This window comes from Lissotriton vulgaris, chromosome 4_1, assembly GCF_964263255.1.
Source record: "Lissotriton vulgaris chromosome 4_1, aLisVul1.2, whole genome shotgun sequence".
NCBI classification, from domain to species: Eukaryota; Metazoa; Chordata; class Amphibia; order Caudata; family Salamandridae; genus Lissotriton; species Lissotriton vulgaris.
This window is the reverse complement of record NC_141691.1, coordinates 1,475,943,258-1,475,965,437: the sequence shown is the minus strand read 5'-3', so window position 1 is coordinate 1,475,965,437 and position 22,180 is coordinate 1,475,943,258. Positions and strand designations below refer to the sequence as shown.

Here is a 22,180-nt window from a genome sequence, read left to right as displayed (position 1 = left end):
CTTCGTCACATGAGGATGGTGACCAGGAAATGAGTGCAAGCGGTTCTGCTGAATAGTTAAATGAGGTTGGGTCTGGTCTCTTCAAGCTGTTTTGAGGATTGTATGCTGACCAGGTGGGTGGCGAATTTGTTTGGTTACTTCTTGATCTTACTGCGAACAGGTGCGCACTGCGGTGTTGGTAATTGGCCGGTAGAAAGTATAAGAACACTGACAGGATGTTATCTGATGTGTCTAGCCTGCTAACCTTTGAAACTGTGCACTGTGTTGTCTGAAAAGCATGTGTCCTAGCTAATGGCATGTAAAAGGAACAAAGTCTCATGATTGTATTGAAAAATCAATAAAGAAATAAAAAAATAAAAAATGCAAGCTTTTTACTTCAGTATACAAATATTTTTGAAGAGTACCCAAGGCTTGTAAGATTCGACAGTTTAGCATCGACGTTTGATCTTCTTCAAAGAGATGCCTGTTGACCTGGACTGCTTCCCAATGTTGAAGGACAGGACAGTCAACTGCCGTCAAAGAGATTCTCTTATCCAGGGTTCAGTGCCAGATTGTCTGTGCCTCTCTTGATAGGACCTTGGATATTGTTCCCTGCTTTTTTTTTATATACAGTGCTTTAAGGTTGTCCATCTTAAGCAAAATATATGAATCGGAATTCGATTGGAGGAAAGATTTCTGTGCTGGCTGTACTGCCTATGGTTCCACCATGCTGATGTCTTATGGCTTCTGTGAGGTTACCCGATCCCTTGAGCGAGGGCTTCCTCTTATGAGTTCCGCAACTTTTCACCAAAGCATCTGTCTTGACGGACAGAGCTGAAGAAGATTTTTTTGTTTAAATGGAACTGCCTGGAGATGGTATGACATTTGTATATCTAAATGTCTCCCTACTGTTCTATGTCTTCTAAGACCATGGATCCTTCAGCTATTATTGAAAAGGACGCATTGAGAAACCAGAAGGTATATGATGTCTGATAGAAGGAAAAAAATTATTTTCAGAAACCAAATTTTCATGTGTGTAGCTCCTAAAGGTGACACTTTAGCTAGATTTGTGTCAAGCATAGCTCCTAGAAGCTATACATGCTGAACTGGGTGAAGAATGAACCTTAAGTTATCTGTATCCCTGCCCCTTGAAAGAAGATTTGGTGTTGGCTGAGGTGTTGTTGAAACTTCTAAGTGGAATGGGCTTTTACCATTCATTCATCTAGTCATAAATATACGAAGATGCCTTTTTACCTTCGGCTACCACTGCCTTGCACTTGAAGATCACCCAGGTGGCCGTCTTCATGCTTGACGGGAGAACTTGGTGTTTGTAGTGGGAGCACCATACCTGGAATCGGAGTAATTTCATTTGACTGTTCAATACAGGAATCAGGATATATGCATACAGTAAGTTAACAAATGCCATTCAGGCTCCTCTAAGGCGGTGAGGAATATTTGCTGGTGGTAAGCATCCTTAATTCCCATCTCTTCACCATTTGTTGGCCAGCTTTAGAGATAAAAATTAATAATGCAAATCAAGGATTAAACTCTTTAAACTTCACTGTAAAATTTCATGAGTAGATGCCCTTCTTTTACTGTTTGGGCACCCGCTGGACTGCCTTTTTCTGAAGAATGGACTGCACCTCCTGACTCAGCCAATCCCTAGGTCTCAACACCCTGGTTTGAATTCAGATATCTTTGCAATGTTAAGCACAAATCTTAACTTAGCTTTCCTCTGCCACGAGGGGAAATGGTTGGTGGTGTTCCCCCATCACCTAGGTGCTGGTCAGTGATGGCAGAGAGACGAGGCACTCATTGCTGTTTGGTTGTAACCTTACTGGCCACAAAAGGTTGTTGGGGAATGTTTTCTCCTAAGGATTGCTATTTCTTGAAGTATTACCTCAGAGAAGGCGATTGTTATTTTTGACATTACTGCTGCTTTTGTGTTTTCCATATGGGAGTACAAGAGTTGAGTCCTCCCATATCCTATAAACCGAATGATGGTAAGCTATTTTGGTTTTACATGCCTGACAGCGTTTTAGTTTCAGCCTCCGTTCACATGTGTTAGATCTTTTCATCTGAATAGATACCAAAAAGGTATGAGGATGAGTAGTCTATACCTGAAATGTATTGCTGCACTTAAAGAGACATCTACTTACAGAGAAGCCATTAGGATTACGACATGAATAAGCCATGACAACTATTCCCCTGAATCTTTAGCAACACTTACTGTTTTGTCAGTAGTAAGCACAAATTATTTTAATCTACATTTAAACTCCATGTCTGTTTTACCTCCAAAGAACCTCAAGAAAATGATTCAGAGTATTCCAGCTTTCTCTATTACATCAGAGAAAATGCAATACAGCTAGCAGCTCTCACTGTGGTTGCTGAAGTTTGGCAAACTACTTGTCCCCACAGATACTAGCTTCTTGCAGTTGTTTTCGGTGGGGCTGATGGATTGGCGGAAAGAGCTTTCTTCTTTTTAGCCAAAAAAATAAACAAGTAGTCCATTGGTGTAGTGTCCATTAGAAAGAAGGATCAGTATATGGTAATCTTAATTTCCTTTCCATTTGGTTATTGTGAGAAGCTGGCTTGGAATATGATGCACACTTATGTAAGTGGGCACCCTGCCCCAATCCAGACAATCCTAATGGTGATTTTAGTGGTCTTAGACAACCTTAGAAAGCTCTCCAAGTGGTAGCTGTGGAGACCAGCCTTCAGGCTTAGTCCAGAAGGAGTGAAAAGCAGCTTGTTTTACCAGAACATAATCTTACAGGTATAGCTTAAGTGAAAAAGAACCACACATTGTATTCATAAAAATAATTATTTATTATAAGACACTCACTAACACATAAAGGTAACTCCTAGTCGAATATATATATATACAATACTTTTCAATAGAAACAGGTATGTAGCACGAAATACACAGTGGTCACCAGGGGGAGACCAAACCATATACTAAGTTGGTGGTATGCAAACCAATGACTCGAGGCTGGACTATACCCAGAATACGTAGAACTGCCGGAGACCCAAGAAGCCACCCGAGGTAAATAACCAGGAGCTCCTCGGAGGCTGTGTGCAGAGTGGGAACATGAACGTGGGATCAATGCATGTCAATGGGTAAGTCGCTGTTGCAATTTTAAAGAAGGACCTTTCCCAGTGGAACCTGAAGAAACCCTGTTGAAAGCAGAAGGTTGGAGAGCCACCCCACCAGTGGATACTCTGGGAACCAGGATACCTATACCAGGGAAGCCGGGTGCATAGGTGTGAAGTGGTGACGGAAACCGCTGTCAAACTCAATGGGAGACTTCAGGAAGAAGGTGTAAGTGTCCGGTGGAACCCAAAGGTGGATTCAGGTTGAGAAGTACCTGCAAGCAGAGGGGACAGAGTCTATGCCACTCAGGAGTAACCAGGAGGCATGGAAGACGAATACCCACCGATGTTGAGTGTTGCAGGGAAGTTGACGGGACCTTGGATCTGAAGCTGTGAGGACTCAGTGACGCTGTGGAAGAACAGGAGCCTTTCACGAGTTGAGGGGTCGGTGCCCGAGAGCACCAACAAGCCATGGCAATGGCAAACAATGTGGAAAGCGAAGAAGGTGCTGTGTTGGGACCAGCAAGGTCCAGGTGTCTCACCACAAGCAGGAGAGTCAGGGCAGGCCCGAGCAATCAGGGGAGCCAGCAGAAATCATAAGAGGCTCTCAAGAGGACCCACAGGCCGGAGGCACTGGAGTCGCAAGAGAACCTCAGCAACTCACCAAAGATGCAGCCCCACAGTGCAAGTGATGTGACGAGGACAAAGCTCTTGGTCACAGGAGATGCTTGAGGTTGGGGCTTCTTGGAGCCCGAAGATCTTGGAGGAAGGAAGCCAACAAGCCTTTGCAAAAGCAAGTCGACGCAGTGCATAGGGGTTCGATTCCTTCGGCTCTGACGAGGGATACTGACTTCAAACTTGGTGAGAGGACAGGGCAGGTCTCGAGGGATGTGAAGAACCACCACCAAAATCAGCAGACCGGTCAGCTTAGTTGGAGTGCCAGCAGATGCAGGGAAATGACTCCTTCACTTCAAGGTAGATTCTTTCAGGTGTCATGGATGCCCACAGGCCTTGGAAGGTTACTGTATGGCGCACAGGCACGGACGTTGCAGCGGACGAGCAGGGCGACGAGATCAGGAGCAGCAGGAGTCTTGCCAGTTGCAGCCTTGATGCCCAGAGCGAAGTCCAGTGAAGTCCAGAGTGTCCAGACAGACGACGAATCTAGGGACCAACCCTCAGATAATCCCTTAAGTACCCCAAGGAAAGGGCTGGGACAATTCAGGGTTTGCTCCCAGGGGAGGGGTCGGACAATGGAGAGGATACTCCCATTTCCTTTGTCCAGTTTTGCACCAGTGCCCTGAGCTGGTTTGAACTGGACTATGGAAGGAGGGCACCAAATGTGCCCTTCAAGCAGACTGAGTGGCGCTGGCAAGTGCTCCCAACCGGCACCAATACACTAAACCCTGTCTGGGAGGTGGTCACACCGCCCTGTGACAGGATACTTACTGTTCTGCCTTCCCCTGCTTGAACTTGGCTCGGCAGCAGGAGGGCAGAATCGGGTCTCTGGTTGGTAGTATCCATGTTGTGCTGTCCTGGTCTAGAAGACTGGGACTGGGAGCACAGAGGGCCTCCCGGAGGAGCTTTACAGTGCATGGAATCATACCTTCCACACCGTTTACAGTGTGGGGGTATGATTCCAACATGTTTGATACCAAACATGATAGGGTTCGTTACAGCCAGTTTAGAGATGGTCATTGCTTAATGACTCATGGCCACTCTATATATCTTAATGGCTGATGCACTTACAGCCCGGGAGAATGAACTCCGAAGGCTGTAGGTGTGTCCTGCTCCTGCAAGGGCACCCTCACACTCCGAACCGAATCGAGCACCCTGCCTTCAGGATTGAAAAGGCCTGCTATAGGGGTGACTTACAGGTTTTAAGTGCAATGACCTTAGATGTAGGGAAACCTATATCTTTCGTAAGTGGTGCTAGCACCAGCTTACACAGGCTGCAATGGCAGGCCTGTTTCAGTTTGAGTGGTCCCTCATGGGTGGCATAATACATGCTTCAGCCCATGGGGACCCCTGGTGTACCTATGCCCTAGGTACTTCAGTACCATATACTAGGGACTGACCAGGATACACCAGTGGCCAATCTGTGAAGTACTTACCATACCAATTTAGGGGAGAAAGCACAGAGACTGGGGTCCTGATGAGCAGGATCCCAGTCAGGCTAGTCAGAAGCAGCATAGCACCAGACTAAAAATGGGAGTAACCATAAAAGCAGATCCTATTTTCCTACAGCGAGCTATATGCTTATAAATTCTGGATCAAAAAAGGTTTGTGTTGAACACTTAAGTACACATGAAACCAAGAAGACTACTGTTCTGGCTTGAGACTTTGAGAGTAGAGTTTAGATTATTGCAGAGTTCTCAAAACCGGGGGATTTGGCACCAGTGTTTATCTAATAGCTGTTCTGTGGTGACTCCTTAAAAAGCCACCATGCAATCAACTGAAACACTCTGTGTGGAGGTGACTCCACTAATGGGGCGTTGAATCCTCTAACCTAGGTGTATCAGTGCTCATATTAGCATTTGAAGAAGAACTAGGATTGCTACATGGAAAACAATTTAGCACGGAAACAGCAGTCTAGGATGTTCTGGATTTGTGTCCTCTCACTAACAATTTCTCCTTAGAATGCCATTAAATCGTTCACCTGTTTTCTGTGTTGCCTGGGTCGGCATGAGTCAAAAGTGGCAAAGCTGGCACAGAGACGGATGAAGAGGCGGGAGATGCTTGCCATATCACTGGAAGGCAGAGAGCACTTCAACAGACTGACGGTGCAGATTTGAGGTAGAACCCCCTTCCCCCCTCTCACCCCTGACATAGTCTTCTACTGTGACTATGGGTAGCAGCTCTTTTATTGAGGACTGAGGCTCGAAAGAGGGAGAAACTTAGATGGTGCACCCCAATGATTTTACCTTTTCACTTGCCTTCTGTCCCAGAATGATTTTTGTAGTTTTATTCATATAAAGAACCCGATACACCAAAAGAAAACATACCAATAGAAGGCAAACCTTTTTTTAAATGTTTAAATTATATCTAAATAGCCAAATTACAGTCATTGGGTTGAAAACACCGTTATTTGCAACACAATGTACTGTTTAATAATTTTTATGTGAAAAATAAACTGAGAATTATACTGGAATCCTGTGTGTGTAATTTTTATTGATACCAGGAAGATTTCGATGACAGAGAATTTTTGCTTTGCTACAGTTGTTGATTTCTTTATCATGGGGAAAGTGACTATGGTATATGGCAACAATGTCACTGTAGTGGTTTACCTGAACAATTAGGGTCAGAGCCAGCTGGCATAGGTAGGTTGTAGTGCTTTAATATATTTGGTTTTATGTAGTGCTTAACACTGATATATGGATAGATGTAACCTGATTACTGTGTTAAGTTAGCATGGGCTTTTTGTGAGTTTAAACGCCATTTTTCCTTTCTGCTGCTTTTTGCACACAACACACATCTGCTGCTTTAGCTTTGAGCCTAGTAAAATGTTTTCGGTTCATGCGAGAATAATATGTTGTTGCACTGATATCAGTCTTGCTTGGCGAGCTGTGTCTGTACAGTGAGTGCTGGACCTTCAAGGATATATCAACACAGTAGTTATGAGCACTGATCTTCGCACGTTCCTAGACATAACATATATGCAGCTGCAGCCAAGTTCTGGCTTTAGGCGCGTTTTATATTGCTTTGCACAAGAGCATACAAACACACTTGATGGTGCTTCGCATGCAGAGAGCTGGTTGCTGATTATGTAATCCCTTACCACTAGCATCCTGAGTTATGGGGCCGCTCTGCTAAAACCCAAAAGAGACCTTCTTAGATATAATATAATATACTAGCTAGGAGGGGTGAGAATTAGGTTTTGTTAAACCCTATTCATTTTAGCATACTACTATGCTTGCACCGTTAGTGTTCTATGGACTAGTGACTATGCTGATTACTTTGTTTCTTATAATATGTTTGCTTGTATTGGCTAAGATACTGTGCTTGAGAGCACTGCATTAGTGAATAAACATTTCAAATATGCACGTGTCCTCTTTTACTCCTTGTTCTGGATTGAAATGATTGTATAACGAAAGAGTGTTCATGTGTTCCACGTTACCTGAGGTGTACTAAGTTCATGTTCTGGTTTGTCTAAGCATTGGGATTTTATGATAACCAATGAGACACTGTAGTTAGTCTGGTAGGGGATTTTGGGTACTAAGGTGAGTTTTGGCACACCCCAATTCACTGAGGTTCCAAGCCTCTAAGCACAGTTCTGTCTGAGCACGGAATCCCTGCGACATGGCGCCCAATCGTTGTTGGTCTTATAGCATGATACTTGAGTAGTACATCATTTCAGTCCTTAACCCCTTCATTACTGTTTCCGTTTAACTGTGGTGTCGGATAAACCTACCTATATTAGTATAGGTCTTTTCAAGCTTGAATCTTTCTAAACGGTGTCCTTGAATTGCTACCCAGTTGTGCTACAGGGTTGACTTTGTACCTTCACCTTTCTGTGTCGCTATGCTGCGGTGGACATTCCGCAGCATAGTCGCATTGCGGTGCGCAATCATTTGCAAAATTATAATGTTCCCGTGGATGGCATGGCGGTCATAATGGTGATGAGTGCGGTAGTAGCTTACCCATACAAATTTTTTTATTCGTGGGTGACCTTCCCTGCTGTGGACGGTACTTCTGGTGTGTTCCATACTTTCTGTTGTGCCGAATGAATATACTCCCTATAGGGCACAGGAGGTTCCTATTGGTACTTGGCAGCATCGAGTTTGGTTTAATGGCGCCCTACCCCATCCATTAGCAGCTCCGAGGTTGGGTCCTTTGTCCATTCCAGGCGCTATTTGGCCTGTTTTGTCTGGGTTTACCCCTCATCCTCAATATGGAGCATGTTCAGTAGCTGAGTTAAGACGGCTACATGCAGTCTCAATTAGTGTGATCAGGTCGTTAGTGCAATACATTACCTGCAATCTCCCAGGCGGGGCCCCGGGTGGTGCGGCGCTTCCCACCGGGCAGAGCGGTATGAAGCTCAGTCCCGTTATGGTCAACGCTGTGATGGGCAGGCGTCCCCAAGAACAGGATGATTTTCCTTTCTGGCTTGCAGAGAAGCTTGACCAGCTGGAAGCAGTATTTCCTAACACGTCTCCTGGTGAAAAACACAGGATTCTGACAATTAGCTTACTTAAGGACTTGACCCCCGAAATCGGTGACTGTGAGACCTAGGGAAAAACATTTGCGGCAGTCGACGCGAGGTGTTACGGCACTCCGTCTATGACTGTCCTGCAGGCTGCGGTTGAATTGGGTATGCGCCTCTGTGGCTCCTATGATGTGGTTTACGATCTCATCCTTGCTAATGTCCAGGGGGATGAGCTGAACTTTCAGGTTGCCAATGCTTTGCAGGCGGTTCCCGATGCCGATAAACCCCGGCAGTTGGCGAAAATTATTGTGGCAGCTTATAAAACCGTGGGCCGCAATAGTAAGGATCTCAAGCCCTTTTCTACTAAAGAGAAAAAACAACCCCAAGGGCAGAAGTCGGAAAGCGACGACCAGCCCAAGTCCAAAAAACAAAATTGGCCTAAAAAACAGAAACAGGGAAAACCGCAGAAACAGGAGTCTCGTCCTGTGTCTCCATTGCCTGCGCCCACAGAACGTGTTTGACTTGCGCGATGATAAAGTCACCTGATCGTTTTCAGGTTCCTGACCAGCGTTCTCCTCGTTCTTTTCAGGGAACATCGGCCCTTTCGACCGGTGGTGGAGGCGGCGGCAGGGGTTGGGGTGGCCAGCAAGGACGCGACCAGCTCCACCCGAAAGACGGTAATGGCAAGCAGGACGATTCTACACAGAAGAGACCCCAGTTTCAGAAAAAGAAAGTCGCTGCTTTAACAGCTCACAGATATGCCACAGATAGTGAGAACCCACCTTCGGAATCAGACGTGGGCTTTGACCTTGCTGGACAGCGCGGCGGAGATTACCATACTGCGAGAGGCCCTGCGTCCACTACTGAAGGTGACGGCGACTGACCGTTATGTTGTTGTGGAGACAGCTGACACTAGAGTAGCTCCCCCTGACAGGATTTATGAAATAATCTTATTCATTGAAGGTGACATTCAACGCACCATAGAGGGGGTATTTTGGGAGAATCTTACGACTACCTATGATATTTTGTTAGCGGAGGCTGACTGGCCCCCACCTTTTGTGCTCGCAGCTCCGAGAGGGGAGGAGGTAATCCTCCCTAGTTTCGCACACACAGTCTCGAAGGAGCATGCGCTAAATTTGGCAGAAGAGTGGGCTAAGGCCCTTGCCCCGGCTCTGTACCGTACTCACTGTGGATGGGATACATTTTCCCCTCACCACGAGATTCCTTTGTGGTCCATGCTTCAGCCTCAACCCCAATATCCCTTAAAGCGTGAAGCGAAGGCTTCCATTGCGGAAATCCTTGAACAATTGGAATATCAAAAAAAGGAAAAGACTGATACAATGTAAAATGAATAAATGTACCATGTAATACTTGCTACAGTCACGAATAAAAAGTTTTAAAAAACCAAAAAAAACAATTGGAATATCAGGGTGTTATTGAAACTTGTGTGTCACCAATGAATAACCCTCTTTTTACTGTAACCAAGCCTGACGGTTCGTATCGTTTGGTATTGGATTACCGGCATTTAAACTCGCATTGCCGTACCTGTGCAGTACAGACTACTCACGGCTCTGCTTTAGTGGATAGTCTCGTGCGTAAACGGTTTAAAACCACGCTATACATATCCAACGGTTTTTATGCCCACCATCTGGATGGTCTTCGTTCCCAATGGACATCCTTTACATGCGGCGGTGTCCAAAAACATTTCGAACGTTTACCTATGGGCTATAAGAATAGTCCTGGAGTGTTTGCTGCTCGCATAGTCTCCCTCTTAGAGAGGGTTGACCCTGATGCTTGTTCATATGTGGATGACATTTATCTCACGGATGATGAACTTTGGGAGCATCTTTGTCGGGTTGACCGCTTAATTTGTAGCTTTGCGGACTTCGGTTACAAATTCAACTTTGCAAAATCGCACAATGCAGAGTACACAGTGTTGTTTCTGGGCTAGGAGCTCAACAATGAAGGTTGAGGATTAGCTCCTCACTTCTTGGAGAAATGCGCACAATTGCGCGCTCCAACAACTCTGAAAAAATTACAGTCCTTGCTGGGCTTTTTGAATTTCGGAAGGACATACATTCCGGATTATGCTCAGCGTATCAAGCCCTTGTATGCATTGATACAACCAAATTTTACAAAATTGAACTGGCTGCCTGAGCATTCAGCTATACTGCAGTCATTGCAAGCTGACCTGCTTGCTTCTAAATACTTATTGACTCGTGATAATCACACCAACCTGGTGATAAGAATCATCCCAGGGACTGTGGGTTTCGCATACCTTACTTTTAACGAAGGAGATGCAGTACCTATCGCTTACAAGTCACACTTGTACACTTCGGCTGAAATGCGATTTTCCACTGTGGATAGAGTTTTGACGGCTGTGCAGATGGCGATTCTGAAGGGACGTGCTCTGTCACAGGGAAAGCGCATGATGGTTGTTACCCTGTGTCCTGCTTTGGAAGCAGTTACGAAAGCCAGTGTACCTAATTCTAAAGCTCTGCACCCTCGGTGGATACAATTGTCAGCATCATTGACGTCTCCGGATGTCACGTTCATTTTTGATGTCTTCTTACGCTCACAGGAGTTTTTGCAGTATGAGTTGGTTCATCCTGCTCTTTGGCTATGCGGCCTTTGGAGGATTTCCATTGCATCATATACACTGATGGTTCGGCGCAGGTTGCGCATGGTTCTAAACACGCCTACGTTTCCGCTTGCGCCATTGTGGTAGGTGCCATGGTGAACGATGAGTTCAAGTTCAGGGTCGTGCACACGCAGACTCTAGGGGACTGCACCGCACAATTGGCAGAGCTTCGTGCTCTAATGCTTGCATTGGAGTACGCTGATCCGTGTGTGACTACGCTTATCGTAAGTGATTCTTACTACTGCGTCCAGTCTTACAATGAAAACTTGTTCTTTTGGATTCAGAACAATTTTCGTGATTCCAAGGGTGGCACAATAAAGCATAAAATGATCTGAGTCCGAGTGGCTGAGCTTAAAGAGCAATTGCCACTCGTGTTTGTAATTCATACTCTCGGTCACGAACTTGTGGGAGTCCACGCTGTTGGCAACTCGCTTGCTGATGAAGCAGCGAAATCAGCGGTATCGACATATTTATTTGCAGCAGTCACACAGTCCAAGAGTAAGATTGATGATGATATCTTGGCGGCTATTGCTGCCACTGAGAAGGGAGATAAATATCCTCAGGGGTTCCCTTCGAAGTACACATACCACTTAAGTCCCGATAAGGTTCCTTATGTGAAACTCTGATCGCAGACATTCACTGATCACAGCAGCACATGAGGGCATTGCATCTGCGCATGCGGGCGTTTCAGCTACTGTGACTCAGTTACAACTACTTTTTTGGTGGCGGGGACTGTACAAACAGACGCGTGACTATGTCCTTCAATGTGACATATGCCAGCAGATTAAGCCTTCAACTTCTACGCGTCCCCCCAAACACAGTTGTTAATTTCTAATAAACCGTTTGGTTGTGTTCATTTAGATCACTGCAGTCCTTTTTCTTCTGATACTGCGTACAAGTACATCTTGGTAGCAGTTGATTCATGCACACGCTTTGTTTGGGTCTGGCCTCATCGCAGCGCTGATTCACGGACTGTCATCCGGGATTTGCGTGTCTTTGTAGGGATTTTTGCCTGTGGTGCCTTCCATTTGGATCAGGGTCCTGCTTTCGCCTCTAAGGCGTATAGGGATGCCATGGCTTCGATGGGGGTCCAAGTCAAGTTTTCGTCTCCATACCGGCCTGAGGGTAATGGTGTTGTGGAAAAAATGAACCGTGACTTAAAGCAATCACTGACGGCTCGAGTTATAGGCACTGGCAGAAACTGGTTGGCCCATCTTAATAGCGTGCAGCGTGCCCTTAATAATCTCCCTAGAAGGTCTCTGGGTGGGCGGACCCCACACGAAATGCTCTTTGGTATCAAGATGTATGTCCCGGACCTTGACCGTTTAGACGCGGTCGGTTCGGCTATCTCCTTTGACGTAGATGAACATTGCAATGTTTTACAGACTCTACAAGAGACCAGAGACAGTCTCGCAAAGGAACATTTGCCCTCCACCTCGGATGATGCCTTGCAGATCCCGGTAGTTTGGTGGCTACCCCAAGTTGGAGAACTAGTTCGGGAGAAGATCGATAACAAAAAGGAATTTGGTCCCTCATAAGGTGCTCCGGTTCCCGTGCTTGGAGTGAAGGGCACAAGAACAGTCATTTTACCACCACTTTCAGGTCGTAAAGAAAACTGGTATATCTCCATTGACAATGTCAAAATACACAGAGTGGCCGATTCTTCTTAGCATGACACCGGCAGTCTCATGTCCTTCGATGGTGAGAAATTCTGTTTTGGCCACTGCTTCGGATTGTGCACCGGAGGTGGTCCTCGAGATGCCTGCAGTTTCCAGTCCTTTATTGAGTGCTCACCTTGATGATACAGATTACACCTACCCAACTGACTTATCGATGCCTGATTTGCAAACTTGTTTAGCCACAAAATCCAGATTTTCATTTGACACTGTTTCACGTACATCAGAGAAGCCCACAAGGCTGAGAGCCTATGCGACTTTGTTTAAAAAAAAATTTTTGATACCCCCTTGGACTTGCATTTGGCTGGGGCTTTTTGCTCTCTATATTTTTATGTCAATTGGTTTTGTTTTATTTTTTCCGATTTGTCAATGGACATTATGTCGAGGAGAGAACATGCATTAAACATCTGAATGGAACTTTAGCTCCCCACTCCTCATCTCATTCAGCACACATGTTGAAGAGAGACTTAGCCTTTGTTAACATCACCGCGTGGCCTGTCCTGGATGGAATAGTCTGGGGTGCAGTTAAATTTCAAATCCATGGCCCGACTGAAGTTGTTAATGTTCCTATTGTACTTAGAGTTAATATGGAGGATGTGGTTCAACAAAATATACGTTCTAATGATTGGGAAGTTCGGGCCGTAGAGGCTTTGTTTGCTGATTTGAAATATTATGCTGCCTTTGATGCTGAAGATTTATATTTAGAATCTGCTAATTATGGTGATTTGTTTTGTTACCAACATTTTGGCAATCACTACTTGCACAAAACTAATTCTAGGAGGGGTACTGTGAATTATACCCAGTGGGAACATTGCCCAGCCCCTTTGAGAGGCAGCTCAGACACATTTTTGAAAAAGTATACATATTTTACTGATTTTAATCCGTCCAATCCCACGTCATTTTATTTTAAAATGACAGACAAATCCAATTCCAAAGTTAGACTTACCAATACTAAGTTACTGTATTCGAAGTCCTTTCTAGACCAACTGGCTTTTGGTGGCTACGAGTTGTGGAAGGAAACTATTGACCTTAAATCAGTTTGGGGTTCTAAAAGTTGGCAGGTACAAGGCACTGAGGCTTTGCACCGTGCATGTCTCATCCCAAATCATATGTTGTTTTTGAATGCTACTATCTCACAGACAACATGCTTTGGATTGGCTACTTCTGAAAAATTAAATTCTCCTTCCTTCCCAAATTTGGAGGAATATTCAGGTTGGGAAAATTCGACTAAATTTTCAATTAAAGAATTGCAAACCCATTTGCTGAATTCATCATTTAACATTTCCAGTTTGGATCCCAAGGGTTGGTTAGTGTGGCAGCGAAGCGCAGACTCGTGCCAGCATCGTTTTTTGGGCCTAGCTGAGGGTTTTACACAAGTCAGAGTAGATTCCCGTTTTGAGAGTGACCATTCTGTTACCACTTATTCTGTAGGCAATTTATGTCAAAATTGGCTCAAGCACTCTACTTTGGAGTCAGTTAAATTGCATTTATCTAAACTGACCGACGAGGTTGACTTGAATGATTTCATAAAGGGCCCGGCGAACGGTCGATCTAAAAGATGTATCTATGCCATTTATAATGAACTCTGGAAAACATCACCGATTGAAGCGGCTACCCACCTTAAGGCTATTGACCAAGCTAATTTAGAAAAAGTGCTTGCAGTTGTGGACAACAGCAATAATACCCTTTCCTCCCGAATTTATACATTAGATAATATTGTTTCATCTGTTGTTGAAATTGTACATGATGAAGTGTCTGTTTTGTACCATGGTCAAAATCAATTGCGTTCTGTTATGCAGTTTGTGTGGACCTTACAGACGCTGAAAAATGGTAAAGTGCCTTGGGCCTGTGTTAATGTCACATCTCTGTTTGTACCTTTTAATTTGAAAAACAACGTTTGCTTTCCATGAGAGATGCTTCTTTTTCAATGTTACACATTAAACGCTTAGAGTCTTTACCCTTTTCAGTGGCAGAGGCCACGGCTGCAACGTGGCTAATCCACGGATTGATTACGTTACCTTTCGCGCTTTTCCAGTTTTCAAATTGCATGAAGTATTTTGCCATAGGCAGATACGAGCGGCTCGGTACCTCCTACTTACATGAAGCCTGGTCGCTCCCTTTTACTTATAGATGCCTTAGGGACAGAAAAGAGGTATATCTAAATGGAGATGAGTGTACAGAAACACCAGATCACTGGTTGATGTGTAGGCACATCCAATTGCATGGTTCATGTAACCAGGACCGCCCTAATTTAGCATGTGTTTGAAAAGTAACACCAGTGCCTGCTATAGTCCAGACTTTTACCTTATTAGTTAACAGGAGTTATTTACTTTTAAACAATGAGGATTGTTGTGGGTTATTGCAAGGCATAGCTTACGTTGTAACAGTGAGTGAGCGTGTTGTTTGCTGTAAGAATGTGCTTTATCCACCCCCGCATGGGAACCTGGATGTTTCCATCTGGCCGAGAATTCCGGCCTTGAAGTCAGAGTTCAATAAGATGAGCAGAATAAGAGCCTTATTGTCACAAAAAGAAGTTTCCCTGACATCTGCTTGCGAAACATTTGTCCTTCACGTTGCTAACACCCGCACATAAGTGCATGCCTTATTAAATACTGACCTTCCTTTACATTTTGGTGAGCTGATTCACACAATCTTTAACGCATCCTCCACTTCGGGGCTGGCTCATTTTTTTTTAAAGTAGTAAGCGGTGGCTTAGTGACTTCTTTCCAGAAAATATTTGGAGTCATTCCTGCTTTCCTTCACTGTCTATTTGGTGGACTCTCTGTTTTGCTGGCACTGGCTGCTGTTTTTTTCTTACTATTTTGTTTATTGCAAAATGGATGTCCGTCCTGTCTTCGCAAAGGAGCATGAGCAGTTAGCACTGTTTCGCAACAGGATGCTTGAATACTATGGTGTGCTGCCACTTGCCACTTTGAGTGCATCATATGGATTATCGTTACGATTTTCCTATTTCACCTGTGTCCAGCCTGTATTTCATTGCCTGAGCTGTGATTTCATGTGGGCCCTGGATTTATGTCTCTGCAATTTGGTGTCTCCTGAAGTGGATTATGATCATCTCATGAGTCCCTTAGTTGCTCATGAATTTCTTTGTTCTGACGGAGGAATTATGGCCTTTGCAGCGATGCATGGAGTTCTGGGTCGTTGGAATATATTCGCAGCGGCACAAGATTTCTTGGCACACAGCTTCATTGAGAACCCACGATGTCATGCTGGTGAGATTTGGGATTTTTTATGCAGACAACATTTTTTCCTCACCTACTCTATTCCGAACTGAACGTTTTATTAAACTCTGCTTTCAACAATTATCTGATACGTGCTCGGATCAAGGGAGAGGATATATGGATAGATGTAACCTGATTACTGTGTTAAGTTAGCATGGGCTTTTTGTGAGTTTAAACGCCATTTTTCCTTTCTGCTGCTTTTTGCACACGACACACATCTGCTGCTTTAGCTTTGAGCCTAGTAAAATGTTTTCCGTTCATGCGAGAATAATATGTTGATGCACTGATATCAGTTTTGCTTGGCGAGCTGTGTCTGTACAGTGAGTGCTGGACCTTCAAGGATATCTCAACACAGTAGTTGTTATGAGCACTGATCTTCGCACGTTCCTAGACATAACATATATACAGCTGCAGCCAAGTTCTGGCTTTAGGCGAGTTTTATATTGCTTTGCACAAGAGCATACAAACACACTTTATGGTGCTTCGCATGCAGAGAGCTGGTTGCTGATGATGTGATCCCTTACCACTAGGATCTTGAGGTATGGGGCCGCTCTGCTAAAATCCAAAAGAGACCTTCTTAGATATAATATAATATACTAGCTAGGGAGGGTGAGAATTAGGTTTTGTTAAACCCTATTCATTTTAGCATAATACTATGCTTGCACCGTTTGTGTTCTATGGACTAGTGACTATGCTGATTACTTTGTTTCTTATAATGTTTGCTTGTATTGGCTAAGATACAGCGCTTGAGAGCACTGCATTAGTGAATAAACATTTCAAATATGCACGTGTCCTCTTTTACTCCTTATTCTGGATTGAAATGATTGTATAACGAAAGAGTGTTCATGTGTTCCATGTTACCTGAGGTGTACTAAGTTCATGTTCTGGTTTGTCTAAGCATTGGGAGTTTATGATAACGAATAAGACACTGTAGTTAGTCTGGTAGGGGATTTTGGGTTCTAAGGTGGTTTTGGCACACCCTAATTCACTGAGGTTCCAAGCCTCTATGCACAGTTCTGTCTGAGCACGAATCCCTGCGACAACACAGCTCGAGAGCTTGAGTGTCATTTCAAAACTCTTGCTACAGGTAGCGTTTCACACAGGAAAGGAAGGTGAACCTCCAGCAGAGAAGTTTCGTTTTCTAGAGGAGGTGGGAGAACAGTGTCCCCGGTAAGTCGGTCACTGGGATTGAGCCTAAGTCCAGTTTGTATACAACAGGTTTCCAGTGTTCCTGTACCTCTTGGCCAGTAAGCGACCAAAAAAACCTAAAGAAAGATTGTTAACTCGAACCTCTATAGTTCTGCTCCTACAACACTTCCACCTCACTAGATGGCTGGGTAGTGTGTTCAAGATTGTTGGTCTTAGGTATATGTTTGGCTGAATGGGTCAACAATAAGCCATACTTTTTCTTTCCAAAGTACAGGATAGTTATTCTTTCAGAGCCTTTTCTCTTGTAAAACTGAGTGTTCGGGAACACATTAATTGTATGCCAATGGTATTAATCATTCGAAACCTATTCCACATAAACACCAGTAATAATTCAATGTATAACGAGAAAATAGTAAATACAAATTAAAAATAAATGGTGCTACTTAAAGCGAAAAGGTGACAGTGCAGTGCTTAAGAGAGTATCATGCACAAAAGAGTGTAAGAAAAGGTCACATGGTAAAAACAATTTAGTAGCTGCAGACATTTTAAAAATTGAGTTGCCGGTGGATAGAAGCTTCCCTACTTACTATCTCCCCTCTCTTAGGGATATAGTCTGTGCACATCAGAGCTGAATACTTCATCGATGTTTCAACACACAATGTCAGTTTAAGGTGTTATCATCAGGACAGTTAGCTAAGAGAAACAGCAATGATGAGCATTACTTGAAGGCAGGCAGTGTAGATCTAAAAACAAAACCATGTAGCTCAAATAATCTTCAAGATTCCATCTAGAAAGGCAGTGCTGGTCCTTGCATCTAGAAATCTATATAGAAAGAGCTAGTTGGGGAGTAGAAAATGAAGCAGGCTTCAAAATCTGAGAAGGCAGGAGAATCTATGAACAGACGCTGCAGAAATAGAATCGCCCTAATGAAGGTCATGTCATGAAATTAATAGAGCCAACAGTGGCGGCTCCTCTGCTAAGGCCAAGAAGTGTCGCCCTACTGCTATTCAGCAGTGTAAGAAAAAATAAAATAACTCAATGTTATTATCATTTAATTTTTCCTTGTTGTGGGCGCTGTAGCTTTAGGGAGTGGGGTGGGGCTGCTCTACTGAAGGGGAGGAGAGGAGTGGTTTTCACTCCCTACGTGCTCATGAATGTTTGGCCGGCTTTCTCGGACTGGCCAAACATTCATGCGCACATAGCATGCGCTCCACCCAGGCTGCATTATAGCCTGGATGGAGAACATGCCCAGGCCCCCTTCCCCATCAGAGCACCGAACTATGGCTCTCAGACCAAACACAGCATTGCAGGGCTGTGATTGGCTCAGAGGGGCCTGGGTGTGTCCGGTGTCCTTCCTGTCACGGCTGAGGAAGGAGTAGAGAAACGCAATGAGAATGACGTGGCTACGTGGACAGGAGGTAAGTTTATATTTTTTTATTTACCGACCTCCTTCCCCCCCCCCGCACCACTGCCTCCCCATTTTGCCATCCCCGATCAGTGCCGGCCGGAACTGAGCCAACTAGTGATAAAAAGACCAACATAAAATGGGAGACGCAAACAAGATGCAGGTGCAAGGCAACCATCAATATCCAGTTGCAGACCTTTTCTTTCCATCTGTCAGAAGTCAATACCCTTAGGTCTAACAATCCCGGCTGGACCCATCCTACCTTGTAGCATATTAAATTAATTTCCTGAAATGTCAAATAAGGCCATGGGGACTTTATCTGAATGTTTTTGCTGATCAACACTTCCACTTATTTCCTCTGTGCTACATGTGCTGAATGACCCTGATCACAGCTCCCTTGGGGATACCTGTTGAAGGCTTTTTGCAGATGAATGCAAAGTCATACACTTAGGTTAAGACTTTCGAGGAGCACTTTTAAGTGCTTTTAAAGTCACCTTACAGATGGGGAGTCTTGAGGTTATCATATTGGCTCACCTCACTGTACTTCTCTTTAGAGATTAATGCTTTCCTTAAACTCTTTCCACAAGTATTTAAGGCTTGCGATGGCCACAACGGAGTAACAAAACAGGGAAAGCAAAGAAAAAGCTGCAGAGCTTGTCTGTGTCCCTCTGGCAAGTTAATAAAGAGACATAATGTCTGTGTTTTCTTTTCTGTCCATGACTCAGTAGCGTAGCTACCATTGGTGGAATTTGGCACCAGGGCCCAAAGCCCTCATGGGCCCATTGAACCCTGACAATTGTATTTTACCACCCAATAGCAGTCAAATGGGCAATTTTACCTGCTTGCACTTGAGCCATTGCATCCTTGCTAAGCTATTATTGCGGCTTTAGTGTTTCTAAATAGTGACCTCAAACTGGTTACCTGGAAAATCCAGCCTTGTCATTGATAGTTCCTCTGCCAGACATTGGAACAGGCATGGCTTTGTTCCTCTACAGCTAGGTTTATGCTACAAACATACATGCTTGTGATTTGGCTTACAGACGGTGTTGTTTAGTTAGAATTCATCCACAGATGTTCAGCTACATTTTAAGTCCTTGTCACTATCCATATCCCTAGACCTTAGACCATATAGGCAAAAAAGACCCATTCAAACTTTGACCAGACCTTTCTGAAAATCTTCAGTAGATACTTGAATTTTCAAATGCTACTTCATCCAAGAAGACTTCATTTCATAAGGCTTCATCATGCCTACTCCTCCAGAGCAAGAGGAAATGCTGTTGCTTTACTGTAACGTGATCATCAGGATTATCTGGAAGTAAGCTATTTTAGTTACTGCCACATTAAGAAATACTTTTAGAAATATTTTCCAAGGCTGAAATAGTTTCATACTGGTAATCATTGCTGCTTTCCACTGGTAGCTTTATCCTTTTTAGTTGTCTAAACCCTTACAAATTGATATGACTGGACAGAAAAGTAAGAATGAGGGCCTGTTTTACTTTTAGTCCTAATCTCCTCTAGTCACTAGAACTTGATCTAAACTCTGTCTTCCATGTGCATGTCTTTGACTCGGATAACATGATATTCAACTGCCCAGAGGTTTATGTAGAATTGATTGATGATCTGCTTGAGACACTTAAGTGGCAGATTCCCAGAGAGTGTGGAGAGCCACACGCAAACTTTTGAATGCTCTTGTTTTAAACATTTTCCACAAGTTCTGGGTACATTTCACAGGGCTAAGTAGCACTCTTATCAACTGACATGACTTTTTGTGCAGCTGCTTTAAAAGATGACTTATTCTGCAAAACATTAGCAATACATTTAGCTATGCATCATGTGCCTGTGATTACTAACTGCACCGTGAAAGAAAATCCAGTCCTTCTTGAAAACTGATGGTCAACCTTATATGCGACTGTTTTCTAACTGGGATGTGCATGATAATGGTCTCCTTGCCTGTTTTTTTATAGGATGATGTTGATGTCAGTGCTTTGGTGATTCCTACTTCAGATCCTGTAGCTAACCTGCAGCCTTCTAAGCCAAAAGATTTCACAGCCTTTATCAACCTGGTAGAGTTTTGCAGGTATATATATTACGTATTGTTTATCTTTTCTCTACCTACTAACACATCAGTTTTTCCTTCACATACTATGGCTCAATTTTCTCCTATGGCATGAAAAACAAGGTGATAGATGGAATACTTGAATTAATCACAGCCACTGGCAATTGCTTTGGGACATATCCCAATCCATCATTTTTTACCCACTGTGACACCTTTGTCTGGACCCAGTCATATGCAATTCAGCCTTGACCCTGTTACAGTTGGAACAGTCCATCCTAAAATGCCAGGCCAGGTTCTCCCTGAACCGGAATACAAGTAACCCAAACCAGTTTCGTCCTAATTAGAGCTCTTCAGCCAGGTATAACTTTGTTCAAGTGGCACAGTGTGCAAAGGACCTACATCTGGACATATCCGCCATACTTAGGACATCAAAAACAAGGTAATCGAAGGAATGCTTTAACTAATCTCAGACCTTGGCATTGAATGGGATGCGGTCCGAGTGATTGTGGCATTAGTGCATCTCTCCTACTTGCTCGGATTTTCAGGCTCTTTAACAAATCACCTATTACTTCCTTTCTTATACAGCAAGCTAAACTTTTACTAGTGAAAGCATGACTCCTCTTATCTTGCCCACTGTCTTTCTAGTCATCCTTGTGAAGTTATCGGGTAGAAGCTGGTAAATTGTTTGTGTTTTTTCTTGATATTCTTCTAGTTTTTAGCACTTTGCTAAATTAGTTAGACATGCTTTACATTTTTCAGCTAATTGCCGGTTACCACACTTAAATAATTTGTATTTAACCTAGCTGGGGCATGCTCTACCTTAAGTTTAAGCAGCTGCATCTTCCACCTCGGATCTATGCTTTTGTAACATATTCTGAGTTTGGGTTTGGGTGTGTTGTTTCTCAGCCTATTTCAGGTCAACCTGAAGCTTTTTTATTAACACCCTCTAAGATGTTCTTCATACTTGCCATCTCTGCAGTGAACCAGAATTTACTGACATCTTTCAGTGCATTTCAAGCTGTGACTTTGCTGGTCTCTCCTAAATGATGATCCTGACGGATTTTTATAACTGCAGATTCCTTGACGTTAAAATAGTCCTCAGGCGCCAGACTGGATCCAGAAACATTTCTCCAGGAATGCTCCTGTGCTCCATTAGATGCACCGTGCTACTTTGTGTTGGTTCACTACTGCTTCTGCAGTGACAGAACAGTGCCACATATAAACGCCACTATGTTCTCATGTCCGTTCCTTTCTTTCCAACGTGAATCCGGAACCCTGCTCCCAATTTTGTCTGCCTTCTGATGACTTTGAAGCTTAATCCAGCGAATGATGTCTCCTCCTAAAGAAAACAAGTATCTAACTATGCAGTGACTTGCAGATCACAAATTATGTCTACATCCTGAGGTTGTACAAACTGTTTAGACCTCTTAAACTGCAAGAGTGTGTAGCGTTAAGTTTGGTATGTTGGAGTTTCTGCATTTACTAGGCGTTGCTTTCCATAGATTAGAATGGAAGACAAGACTTCATGCTGCCCCTGCTTCACCTTCACCGAAATCTGAAAAAGATCAAGAACAAGCTTGCTCAAGTCTTGCTGGTTGCATTGGCTTGGGTTAGAAGTGTGTCGTTCCCAGAACTGTTGGCTTGAGCATCTGTCCTCCAATCACGTTACCACTTCCGGAGAATCTTCCGTTGCACCAGCAGGGTAGGGTCATTCTCTTGAATCTGCACAATCTACATCTTAATGCTTGGAGATTGAGAGGCTAAAGCTGACTGTTTTTGATCAACTGCGAGAGGTG

At 43.9% G+C, this 22,180-nt stretch overlaps 1 protein-coding gene across 1 annotated transcript in view; it reads left to right on the top strand.

The window, feature by feature from the left end:
* PRKDC (protein kinase, DNA-activated, catalytic subunit) overlaps nt 1-22,180 on the top strand; it is a 2,818,033-nt gene that overhangs the window by 285,020 nt on the left and 2,510,833 nt on the right. The window contains exon 17 of the mRNA XM_086965729.1: nt 20,293-20,405. Within this exon, the coding sequence (XP_086821855.1) occupies nt 20,293-20,405 (113 nt within the window). The remainder of the gene's footprint in view (nt 1-20,292; nt 20,406-22,180) is intronic.